This window comes from Sinocyclocheilus rhinocerous, unplaced genomic scaffold (assembly GCF_001515625.1).
Source record: "Sinocyclocheilus rhinocerous isolate Xijiao unplaced genomic scaffold, SAMN03320098_v1.1 scaffold2382, whole genome shotgun sequence".
Lineage (NCBI taxonomy): Eukaryota > Metazoa > Chordata > Actinopteri > Cypriniformes > Cyprinidae > Sinocyclocheilus > Sinocyclocheilus rhinocerous.
In genome coordinates, this window is record NW_015662928.1 from 208,432 (window position 1) to 221,831 (window position 13,400).

At 38.3% G+C, this 13,400-nt stretch overlaps 1 protein-coding gene across 12 annotated transcripts in view; it reads left to right on the plus strand.

The window, feature by feature from the left end:
• The window catches only part of LOC107728401 (discs large homolog 1-like protein), a 126,480-nt gene that overhangs the window by 106,746 nt on the left and 6,334 nt on the right, over positions 1-13,400 (plus strand). For 10 of the 12 annotated variants that reach the window (XR_001638469.1, XM_016538543.1, XM_016538544.1 and 7 more), the window contains 8 exons: positions 2,057-2,183; positions 5,043-5,199; positions 5,374-5,476; positions 6,210-6,324; positions 6,974-7,150; positions 7,487-7,553; positions 11,034-11,067; positions 12,205-12,246. Coding sequence is in view for 11 of the 12 variants with exons in the window: in XM_016538543.1 (XP_016394029.1) it covers positions 2,057-2,183; positions 5,043-5,199; positions 5,374-5,476; positions 6,210-6,324; positions 6,974-7,150; positions 7,487-7,553; positions 11,034-11,067; positions 12,205-12,246 (822 nt within the window). In the remaining variant the exon portion in view is untranslated. The remainder of the gene's footprint in view (positions 1-2,056; positions 2,184-5,042; positions 5,200-5,373; positions 5,477-6,209; positions 6,325-6,973; positions 7,151-7,486; positions 7,554-11,033; positions 11,068-12,204; positions 12,247-13,400) is intronic. The other 2 variants (XM_016538545.1, XM_016538548.1) reach the window with 1 other exon arrangement.

Genomic DNA, 13,400 nt, shown 5'->3' on the forward strand with positions numbered 1-13,400 from the left:
TTCATATAAATTCAAGTCAAAGTCAATAAATTCAAGACTCTTGACAAGACGAATAAAATAACATACAATTTTGTGCAGACTACACTTTTATTTGTTAGCCTATCTTTCTTTCAGTAGCAGAAATTTTAATGTGAGATTCTGGAAACGAGATCTAAATTTAGCGGGAACGGTCGGGTCAAGAAGACAATTATTCTAAGCGGACAGCGGGTGAACAAAGACTGAATATATAGCGGGAGCGGGTGGGTGTGGAATATAACCTTGCGGGAGCGGGACTAAAAAAATAGTCCCGCACAGACCCCTACAGTGTTTCATGAAGTGGACACTATAAGGAAGATAAGAGCTTTGTTTCACCATCTCACCATTGCAACATTTATCACATTTAAGCATGCATTCCACACTGGTGACATTACAACAGAAACTGCAGATGGCAAATACTGACACAGACATAAAAGCTCTTTGGGACCTAGACCCGGTACTAGCTCTTTTTGGGGTTGAAGATGATAATATTACAATACCAAAGAGTCATTATTCTGTGATTACATTTGTGATGCTTCTTGCACGAAGACTGATTCTTCTTAATTGGAAACATAACCCATAAATAAAATAAAATAAAACATAAATAAAGAGAGGTTATGCAGTATCTTCAGTTAGAAAGAATTAGGTTTTCTATAAAAGGGTAAAAGCTTATAAGTTCTGTAACACTTTGAGATACTTTATAGATTGCTTTGAAAGTGACCAGGTATTGTTTCCATCTAAGATGTAGTCAATCAGAAACAAAGGTACTTTGAAACATTTGTGACAAACCAATGTCACAAACCCCACCCACCCTTTTTTTTAAAGGAAGAAACGGGGAATGGTGTTAAAATTGTTATGTAAGATGTGATGTTCTTTTAATGTTGTATACATGTAATTTGGTTTTTGGTGTGTCTTTTTTTTTGTGTGTGTGTGTGTGTTTTGTTTTGTTCCCTCTCTTTTCAAAAAGCAATAAAGGGAATGTTTAAAAAAAAAAAGCTCTTTGGGATAGTTGAGAAAATCATTCAATACTTATACTATCTATTTTCCCCATTTTACCATCATTTTGTGATTATGCAAGTACGGATCATACTTCCAGTCAACAGAGCTCATATGATGATCCACTTATACCCTAGTCTCAGCCTCAGACATCACACCCACGGACCGTTGGCTGAACGTCTCATGCATACGGCACACAAAATTGGAAACACTTCAGGAGTTTTGATGTCGTCATCGGATTGGTTGAATATACAGGATTTCCGGGAGACGTGCGTGTCGCGTTCTTTAACGTTCTGCCTGGAAACAAAGATGCCGTGACGCCAAACCCCCTCATGTTAGAAGAAAGCCGTCGTGTTTACAACTGTGATAATGAGCGCTTATCAGGATCGACTAAACGCTGTGTTTTCAAAAGTATGTGAAATATTTAAAGTTTGTGGCATAGAATCTTTAAAATATGTCCAAGAGTTTTACACACCGGTCTGTTATTGTGGGGACATTTCCATGCCCCTAAACATGACGTGGCACAAAACGAAACGTGATTGGTTGCTCTATATGTCAGTCATATGGCCTCTTGGGTGGTCCTTGCCATTCAAACCGGCCAAGGTTCCCAGACCTTCTGCCGTTAGTCTGAAGGTCTGGCTACGAGAGACTACCTATACCCAGGCCTTTTGTCATGAGCTCAGCTAACTGTCTGCTTCAAATGAGACCTTTACAGAGAGACAAAGACGGGTAAAATAAGGATGGTTTAGGCTCAGTTTCACACTGACCCCCAGGTCTCTTTCCCCCACATGGATATCTTTGTAAGTGGAGCTGCAGTAGTGGCCCAGGTGCTAAGCTCAGCCCAGGGTATCATTTACTGTCAGCGTGTGTCTGTTTCTCATAGGGATGCAAACTGAATAGCATATAATTGTGCATTTCTGGAGGATTGGGTAAAAAGAGATCTTGGATCTCTTTGTTGCAAGCTTTTAGGTAATGCAGATCAAGATGTTTGAGACTTGTTTCTATGACCTGTTTTAATGTTTGTGCCTGTTTTCCTCTTTCTCAGCCTATTCGCAACACATGGAAAACCATATCAGCCCTTCAAGCTATCTGAGCCAGCCGCTGCCTCCAGTGCATTCTGGACTCTACTCCCCGACCCCTAAAACCACGGTGGGGGATGATGATGTAACCAGGTATTGTCAAAAATTGTCTACATAAATCTACGATGGCGCTCATACTCAAGATTTTTTGGCACAATGCAGTGAGAAACGATGCAATGCTGTCTGTCTGTATGGATCAACGTTTTACTCTTTTACTGTTTAAATAAACAAAACTAATCATGGTCCTTACAAGGGCTGGGTATTGATACAGATTTCCTGATTTAATTCAGATCTTTGATGAAAGAGTAGTTTGAGTCTTTTTCAGTGATTCATTAAAAGGAGTGGCTCATAATATTCTTTTTTTTCAGACTACATTGATGGTGCTGTATATTATTTTGTGCAACTCAACATAATTATTTCTGCTATTATTTTGTGGTACACTTAGTATCATCAGTTGAATACCAGATTAATCTTGTAGTTATAAGCTTATTGTTTGAGTTCAACAAAAGGGGAGCTTCAAGCTGTTCATGATTATTTTTATAATGCGATGCCAGAGCAAGTCAGTGCTCTGATGCCCACATGTGATGTTCAGGATGCTATCATGACCTGTTTAGTTGATGAGATGCTCTCTGAACTTTTTTTGATATAGTTCACTGGAGTATCGAATTGCTTATTACTTTTACTCAGGTCAGCTAGCCCAAGCTGCAATGCCTCACTGAGGGAGTTGTCAATTGTGAGGGCAGATGGCAGTTCCCCTTTCAGCATGTTATCCACATCTGAGAAACATATGTGATGATTTTACAAGGTTAAATCTATTTTAATTTTAGAATTGGCCCACTTTAAGAGAGCACAATAAAAAAATCCAACTGGTTGCAAAAAAGGGGTGAGGTTATGCCATTTATCCAGATGTAACACCAAACTTTTAGACACAATTCTGACCCAAAACGACACATCATTGCCGATTTAGCAATTTGATAAGCTCCAAATTTAGCCCATCCATGTGATTTTCATAAAAACCGCTGTGCATCATCAAGCCTCTTAGCCAGCTTGCCAGAAAATGAATAAACAAGATTGTCATAATCCAGCAGAACAAACGGTTCTATTAATCTGACCATTTAGGTCCACAGGAGAAGTTTAGCACAACAATCAAACATACAGTACAGTCTGAAAGGAGCATGTGGCCCCTTCTAGATGTCATTGTGTTCATTGTTGTTTTTTATAGCAATGCTCTATTTAATAGGCAAGAGATGATGTGATAAAATGGTGTTTGATTTTACAGTATCAGTTAGGGTGACCATACGTCCTCTTTTCCCCGGACATGTCCTCTTTTTGGACCTAAAAAAATGCGTCCGGCCGGGATTTCTAATTAAATCGCCCAAAATGTACGGGATTCGGCTTTTGCTTTCTATAATCGCCATTCATTTTGTGCATTTTTGTATTAAAGCTCTGTGGGGGTCTGTTTTCTTAATCCCGCTCCCAATTTCTGACCATTACCGCCTGCTCCCGCATTCTAATATTGAATATAATTTTCGCGCATCAGGAAGCCGCTATCAATATGTGGAGTAAATCGCTTTGGATGCAGCTCGTGTTGGATGCAGGGTTGCCAAATCTGCATTTTTTCCACGGAATTGGGCTGATTTTACACTGTTGCGGCGGGTTGATTTTCTTGCATAGGTTTGAAATATTGCATACATTACATTTGACTGAAATGCTTATTGAAACATTTTGCATTCTACCTATGATAAAACTGTGGTATGTTTATGATCAATCTGCAAAATGGTGACTAATTGGACCTAAAAAAATGCGTCCGGCCGGGATTTCTAATTAAATCGCCCAAAATGTACGGGATTCGGCTTTTGCTTTCTATAATCGCCATTCATTTTGTGCATTTTTGTATTAAAGCTCTGTGGGGGTCTGTTTTCTTAATCCCGCTCCCAATTTCTGACCATTACCGCCTGCTCCCGCATTCTAATATTGAATATAATTTTCGCGCATCAGGAAGCCGCTATCAATATGTGGAGTAAATCGCTTTGGATGCAGCTCGTGTTGGATGCAGGGTTGCCAAATCTGCATTTTTTCCACGGAATTGGGCTGATTTTACACTGTTGCGGCGGGTTGATTTTCTTGCATAGGTTTGAAATATTGCATACATTACATTTGACTGAAATGCTTATTGAAACATTTTGCATTCTACCTATGATAAAACTGTGGTATGTTTATGATCAATCTGCAAAATGGTGACTAAAATATGTATTTTGGGTATGGAAATTACATATTTTGAGTTCCTCTTTTTTGAAAACTAAAATATGGTCACCCTAGTATCAGTATTATAAGTTAGCCACAGGGTTGTTTTGTGGCTGTGTGTAGTAGAACTAGAGCAGCAGTGCCTCCAAGAGGCCAGTTATATACACTGACCTTGCACTCTTAAAGGAATGTTCATTTGTGGCATTTCAAAAATAATTTCAATTTGCCCCTCAGTTTGAAAATCACATATTCAGTAATGCACTTTCAGAAGTGGGCGTGCAGAAGTAAGGTGTTCAAGGCACCTGAAAACAGAAATATGATGCTCATATATTATTATAGCATATTAAATATATTAACATAGAAAATTTTTATTTTAGATTGTAATAATATTTCACAGTATTACTGTTTTTACTGTATTTTGATCAATTAAAGCAGCCTTGGTGAGCATAAGAGACTACTTTTTCACAGGTGGCCTTGACATTAAATGTGATCTTACAAACTAGTATGTCTAACTCATATAGAATGTTGCTGTATGACATGTACAATACAGAGAACACAGCATATATTCTTGATTTAGGACAATGTAATGATTTTGCAACCTGTTTGTTTTGGACAAAATTAACAGTTTGTGTATGATGCTGTGAGTCTGTAAGTTTAGTTGTTTAATGTGGAAACAAGGACATATGTTTTTATGTTTTGCTTATGCAGGGAACCCAGGAAGGTGGTGCTGCATCGAGGCTCTACAGGGCTTGGCTTCAACATAGTGGGTGGAGAGGACGGAGAGGGCATATTTATTTCCTTCATCCTAGCCGGAGGTCCTGCAGACCTCTGTGGAGCATTGAAGAAAGGAGACCGTTTGGTGTCTGTGAGTATTTCAGTGGGGACTGAATCCTTGCCCTGCCACACTGAAGATGAACATCTAATCAGGAGTATTTCTTACAGTATTCAGCAGACATACTGAGCTCAGTGCTAAACAGTGTGCAAGACCACTATCATACTGCTTATCCTATTGATATAAAAATGTCTGTACCTTTCTTAGGTGAATGGAATAGACCTACGCAGTGCCACTCATGAACAGGCTGCGGCAGCCCTGAAGAACGCCGGACAAGCAGTCACCATCGTTGCCCAGTACAGACCAGAGGGTGAGTCTTGCTCACAAAAGTAAAGTGTAAAAAACAGTGCCACTCATTAAAAACAAACCAGAAAGCAATCAGTGATCAGCAGGAGTCTCTTAGCTGTGTTATTGCGAGAAGTAAAAAGCTAATAAGCCAATACTCCAGTTTTATAGGTTTCTATTGACTCCTTTGTGCTAAGTCGGGTCTTAAATAGAACTCATAAAAATTTGATTTGGATATTTAGTCATCCAGGTCTGACTGTCAAACTGTCCTACAGACCATTATTATACTCTTAACAATGGTGGTACATTTCTGATGCTTTGTCTTTCACTCCCCTTGATAAAATGTTTAAAAAAATAAGATTTGCTTTTAACAGCAATAGAGTCACATTTTTAAAGTATTGATTCTGACAGTTTGAATTTCTTCTTAGAGTCAATGGTTGTTCTGCATCATTTACATTTCTGCGGCATCGACATCCTGTGAACATTTTAGAAAAGATTCAAAAAGAAGACTTCCATGATAGGGCACAAGTTGGTGTCCAATTGCTACTTAGTATCATGACAAAGCTATTTGTGTGAATATTTGTATAACTTTGATAATGTGTTTTATTGATAACATTGGTTTTTTATGCACAAATATTCAGCCACACTCTTTTTACATGAGTCTTTTATTCCCTCATACACACAATGTTTTATGAGGGCATTCAACAGCAGCATTCTGGGAAATGTGCAGTAGTGATATTTGTGGCCTTGTGTTTCAGAGTACAGCCGATTTGAAGCCAAGATCCATGACCTAAGAGAGCAGATGATGAATAACAGCATCAGCTCAGGCTCAGGGTCCCTGAGGACCAGTCAGAAGAGATCACTATACGTCAGGTACAAGACAAATATCTACAAGGAAGGAACTGGAAAACTGCATATAAAGTCACTATGAAATCAAAACTGACAATTCTTATTTTTTATGGAATATTTTTAGTGTTTATTACAAATAATTTACAATGAACTGACTATTATTATTTGTAATTTTTATTATTCATGTTCCCTTGTAATATTTAATCAAAACTATTAACTTCCCCTCACCCTCGCAATGACATCTCTTTTCTGATTATCTGTGCACCGGCGTAAGGGCTGGGCAAAAAAACCTCCCTCCAGCAACCCGTCACTCACATGAGATCACAGCAATTAGCTAACAACAACGATCCAACTGCCCAGTCAATTCCTGATGGACGAAATCAAGTCCTACATTTTTACTTGTTTTTTCTTGTTTCACATGGATATATGTCACTGTAGAGAAGAATAGACAATTACAATTTCCATTTCATGGCAACTTTAAATGCTTTTTTTTTTTTTTACTAAATTGCTCATTTGGAATAAGAGATCTTATATTTGCAGTTTACACACATCTTTTGAAATGGTTTAGCCATTTTTAAAGCTTCTGTTCAGACTTTACCATATGCTCTCAGCTAAAGGAGCAAGTATCTAGTCTGTGTTTTAGCTTTGGTCTTACTTTGACTGTTTTCTGCAGGGCACTGTTTGATTATGATAAAACTAAGGATTCTGGGCTGCCCAGCCAGGGCCTGAACTTCAAATTCGGGGACATACTGCACGTGGTGAATGCTTCAGATGATGAGTGGTGGCAGGCACGGCAAGTCACTCCTCAAGGAGAGGTGGAGGAAATGGGCGTAATTCCCAGCAAGAGAAGGTGAAAGATTGAAGCTTATAAAATTACAAATATAATTATTATTATTTGCAGATACATTTAGGCTGGTAGGTTTACTTGGATGTAGGGCATGCTGACATTTGTGTTTGCATTAAATAGTATAAATAGGTCACCCAGCACCATTCCACCAAAGTCTTCCAGAATTTTTTGACCGGACCTGAGTTTGTCATCGTGTATGCTTAGCTGATAGGTTACTCTCAGTAGCGTCAAGTGCATGTCTTAGAGATGTTTTCCGATGAAGGAGCTTTAAATGCAGCGTAACTGATTAATTGTGAATAACAGCTATTGTAATACGAGATCCTTATGTTTTCTCTCAAGAGTGGAGAAGAAGGAGAGAGCAAGGTTAAAGACAGTTAAGTTCAACTCCAAATCGCGAGAAAAAGGGGTGAGTGAACCTTTTCTTACATGCATACCTACATAGATTTGAACAATACTCTGTTCCAAAACCAAGTGAGTTGCTTTGCTGTCTACTGCCTACATGTCTTTTAAGACCACATCCTGACTGATTTGGAGCCTCGTAAGTAACTGATTTGCAACACTTTGCATTGACAGCCCCCATGTCATGCACACAAAAATGCTGAGTAAATTTGGGTTTTAAGTTGTGTTAGGGTTTTTTCTAACACAACATTTTTCTCAACTTGACCTCCAACTTGAATTAAGTTTTGAGTTCATTTCAATGTGTTCTGGGATTGCTTTCTCTGCAAACCATAAACTACCGTTCAACAGTTTGTGGTCGATTAGATTTTTACTAGGGATGCACCGATACCGATACTGGTATCGGTATCGGGCCCGATACTGGTCTCCTGTACTCATACTCGTACTCGTTAAAATGCCCCGATACCAAATGCCGATACCACACAGCATGTGATAAGTGCCATATTCAAACAAAGAAACACCGACAACAGAACAACAGACAGCAGAAAGGAGTTAAGGATGTCTACTACGAAGTATATGTATGCAATGAATATAATATTAAACATTCAGTATTAACGCCTGTATAGCTGATGTGCGCGAGCTGATTAACAAAGCACGCTGAGTGGATTGAGCGCGCGGCGGCGCAGATGCGCGAGCTTGTCGAGTGAATATATCTTTCTCACAGACATCACTGGAAAGTTTGTAGTTCGGTCGGATATGTCAAAGACAAGTAAGTAAAACAATGCACAAGTTACTTAACGGTAGGGAGAGAGAGAGAGAGACCGAGAGAGAGAGAGTGAGAGCGCGCGCGCACATTTCTGTTGTGTGATCTTTGATGTTCACTCACTTAGCACGCATCATTTGGATTAAAACTAAATCGTAAAAAAATAAAACCATTCATAGGGGCATTCACTATAAAAATAATTTATTTTCAACCTTAGGCATACACGACTTTCTGGCGAAAGTACGAGTGGTTCCCTGCATTATTACAGCAAAGCGCGTGATTACAGTACAGATCCGCTGCAATGGAGCAGCTCTAATGCTATTAAATTAAAGATGATGTAACATAGAGCAAAACAATGAATGGTGAAAGTAACAAAAACTTGTAAAGTACATTTAATGGGCATAATTAAGTGTGAAAATAACCGAAGGATATACAGTGAAACCAAAAATGATTCAGAGACCAGATATAATTTTTGATATATTTTTACTAGTGGGTGCAGGACACTATAGTTCATTTATGTAAGTGAGGATAGCAAAATAAAGTAAACTGTGACAAATCATACCCAAAAAATTCTTCCTACAGTGGACTACCAGTAAAATTGATACAAATTGTACCCAATATTTAAAAAATGTACAAATGCAATAAAAGTATCGGTATCGGGCAAGTACTGGAAAAAGTGGTATCGGTGCATCCCTAATTTTTACTGTTTTTGAAAATACAGTAAAAACAGTAATATTGTGAATTGTTGTTATTACAATTTATAATAACTGTTTTAATTATTTTAAAATGTAATTTATTCCTGTGCCATTACTCCAGTCTTCAATGTCACATGAGTCTTCAGAAATCATTCTAACACGCTGATTTGGTGCTCAGGAAATATTTATTTTAATTATAAATGTAGAAAACAGATGTGCTGCTTTATTTGTAATAAATATTAAATAAATATTATGACACTTATCAGGATATTTTGATGAATATAGCATTTTTTAAAATAGAAATATTTAGTAACGTTATAAATTATAATTTTATGGGTCCTTACTAATAAATAAAGAAATAATAAATAAATCCTACTGACCCCAACCATTTGATTAATTACATTGGCATGCTGCCTTAGATTTTGTCCAAAACGTGGAATCCTAGAAAGCAGCATTTTAATATGCTTCGCTTCCTTCCTTCCTTATGGAACGACCTTTTCATCAGGAGTATGATGTTGGCAACTCACTAGGGATTGGAACAAAGCTCTTATGTTGCTTATACTGTGTATCTAGAATGACATTGAAATGCATTTCAAATTGCTTTACAAATTAGTATTTGCTAATGTTCCTACCTCTGTGAAAGTTTGACCATTTGATATTAACTCACAATTAATAATGCTCAGTTAGTGCATTCAGTGGAATGTAATATTCTGATACTAATCTGTCTGCCATATGAATGGTACAGTCTAAATTAACAGCATGCGTAGCTGCAAGTGTCGCAGGCCCATAAAATGGTCATATGTTATATAACACATATAACAGTACTATTATACACCTATAACTCATTTATGAGGCATAGAAATCAAAACACCAGATTATCTAACAGCCTGAGAAAACATGCATGATAGGAAAACGAAGGATAAATACGCTTGCCATTGATGTCGGACTGCTCGTCCTTCTGTATGCCACACCTCACCTGTCCTTCATCCTCACACTTTTCTCTTTTTACCTACCGTTCAGCGCTCTCCGATAATCCATAGTGCTGCAGTGTAAACCAGCCAGGCTTATAACTGATCACTGCATAAGAATGGAAATGCACCTGTAGTCCTGGTGCTGCATCATTGCAGAGGAAAAGAGCCATATAGTAATGCTTAAATAATTTTACATACAGGCTGTTTTCACAGCAAAGTATTTCATACTATATTTGCCTGCCCTTGAATGAAAGAAAAGGAAATCAGGCCAACTTGCTTTTTGTTTTGTTGCATGTTGCTGCTGATAAGAAAAGCAGCCACAACCAAAGCAGTTATAGGCCTCCACATGCTTCTGGCACACTCACAATGCTTCTTACCCTCTGCATGCAAATCTGTCCGTCTGCTTCTCTTGTGTTTGAGATTTCCTGCTGCTAGCTGTTTTTTGAGTCAATGACTCAAATCCTTTTATTTGTCCACTTCAGTTCTTCATGCATTTCATATACAATTCTGACTTTGTGACGTCCTCCATTAATTGAGTGAACATCTATAAAAAAGAAATTGTATCATTATGATTTGATTAAGCCGTCAGAGGTCCACAAAGTCGAGAGCAGAATAATCATCCTTTATTTTTTTCCATATGGACATTAGACGGCCCTCTTCCCCTTCCCTTCTTTTCTTTTGCCCTCCCCTTCCTTCTCTTCCTCAGCAGTCCCTCAATGACAAGCGTAAAAAGAATCTGTTTTCCCGCAAGTTCCCTTTCTACAAGAACAAGGAGGCGAGTGAGCAGGAAACAAGCGATGTGGACCGTAAGTACAGAAATCAGCACTTCAGCGCAATGCTGGGCAAGAATAGGGCAGCAGGTCATAAGGACAGAGGTGGGCACTGCTCCACTGGACACAGCAGACATCAGAGCCTACTTTAGTTATAGCAACACCAGTGGACAGAGACAGCTTGGTGCCTGCTGTGTTCAGTGGCTGGACCAGGCCTTAGAGTGTCTCAGTAACCCTTGTACTCTTGTGGTTGTTGTCTCTCTTGTTGCTCCCTTCCTGACCGATCCACAGGACAACCCAGATGACATGCTATCCAAAGGCCAGAGTAAGTTTCCCATGTAGATGCCCACTCGGTCACCTCTGGACCAGACTTCCACTCTATCTCTCTTTTTCTCACATATCTCATTCCTCACTCTCATAATTCATACAGTACCAGACAAACAGTTTTCTGCGTCTGCTGTTGATGGTGGAGGTGAAACGTGTTTTTTACTTTGTCTCATTGTGCTCTATGGAATCTCCTCTCATTCAGTACCTGTATATTTTATTTTCTCTTGAGGGTTTGAGATCCCTGCTTTATATGATGAAGAGATTTAATTTAGGCTTTTATTTTATTCTTTTTGTTTTCTGTTCATCATATGAAGCAATTCTGTCTCTACAAAATCCTTGGATTAAACTGCTTGATTCATTTGGATTACCTTCACAGTGTCTTTATGAACTTTTTGAAGCTTAAAATTGTTGTTGCATAGACATTGAAAGAATGGACAAAATATTAAAAATACCTTCATTTGTGTTCCAAAAATGAATGAAATTATGGGTTTGGAACAAGTAAATAAATGATAACAGAAATTTCATTTTTGGACATTCCCTTTAACATTCTAAATCTGTAAATCTGCTAGTTCGTTCATTTTAAAACATATTTGATACCACAGACCTCTTTATACATTGAAAAAGACAAAATATTGTGTACAATAGGGAAAACTAGATGAAAATAGCTGAGGAAATATTTAGGTTCTATTACATTAACATTGTGTTAGAGTACTATTAGATGTACAACATGAAGAGATACATGAATCAATGGCTGATAGTAGAAAAAAATTGTGATTAATCTCATGAATTCTGACCAGTCTTTAGAAAGCAGAATTAAACAAATAATGTGAAATTATGTAAATGTAACTTATTTGGAATTATTTTTATTATTATTTATTTTACTGTGACCTGTGCTTGTTAACTTTGTCAACTATTAAGAGTACAGTTGCATATGACCTCAAAACTACCAGATATGGACTAAAAGCCACAAAACTCATTTCATGGGGTCTCAGAAGATGTACTATGTCCCTTAGTGTTGTGAGTATTTCTCCACTATGGTGAGACTCAGGACTGGTATTTTTGAGTCACCTCAAGCATCATCTTGTGCTCCTGTTCTTGGTTTTCATCATCCATTCCACCTCTGTTATGATTTCAGAGCATGTCACCTCTAATGCCAGTGATAGTGAGAGTAGTTACCGTAAGTTCTTCCTTTCATTATGCCCTTCATCCGTCTTTCTCGTCTGCTTTTTTCCCCCCACACTTTTAACAATGTTATTCTCTCTCCTGTCCTCTCTGCTATGCATTAATGTGTATGGGAGATCCATTTCATAATGCAACATAAAAATAAATAAATTACCAAGCAATGCTATTGTGGATTTATCAAGAGTTACATTGCTGCCTGCCCCCCTCAACTGAGCAGCACTGCAGCGAGACAGGATGGGTAATGTTCCAGAAGCCACACAGATACAATACCAAAATCAATCAGTGAGCCCTCTGCCAGCCCCTGGCTCAGTCTCCATAGCAACAGTGCACCCCCCATCATTTCCCAGCCCTTGCCCTCTCTCTGTCAGAGACAGTCAGAGTCACAGTGGTGCTATATCAAAGCCACTCTAAAGATATTACTATACTGTCTCATGGGGGCCAGATATTACACACCGCTGTGATCAGCAGTACAGACTGTGCATTAGTGCAGGGCATTACCAGCTACTGCATGGTACGGTACACTGTGCGTCATATCATAATGGGATTGTGAATGAAACTGCAGCAAAGGCACAAAAGACCTGAATCTGTGGGATCAACGTTTTTGTCCACTATGGCCACTAACAGTTGGAAATTATATAAATGCAAACATAAACAATTAAAAATTGATGGTTATTATTATTTTTTTTTAGCTTCTTCAACATTTTCACTAGTCCTGATACATCACTGTTCAAAAGTTTGGGGTTAGTAAGATTTTTTTTTTTTCCAAGTAAGAATGCTTGAATGCTTTTCCTCAACAAGGACACATTAAATGAAACAAAACTCATTAAAGGGGTCATATGATGCGATTTCAATTTTTCCTTTCTCTTTGGAGTGTTACAAGCTCTTGGTGCATAATGTAGATCTGTAAAGTTGCAAAGACTAAAGTCTCAAATCCAAAGAGATATTCTTTATAAAAGTTAAAGAGTCAACCACGCCCTCCTAAAACGGCTCGTTCTAACACGCCCACACATTTCTACCTCACTATGTGGGAAGATTTGCATAACACCGCCCAAATGTTCACGCAAAGAAAGAAGACCTAACTTTATTCTCGCTGTAGTTTTGTTGTTGCCGCTGCCGCCATGTCGTGAAGACGCTGTGTGCTTCGTTGTG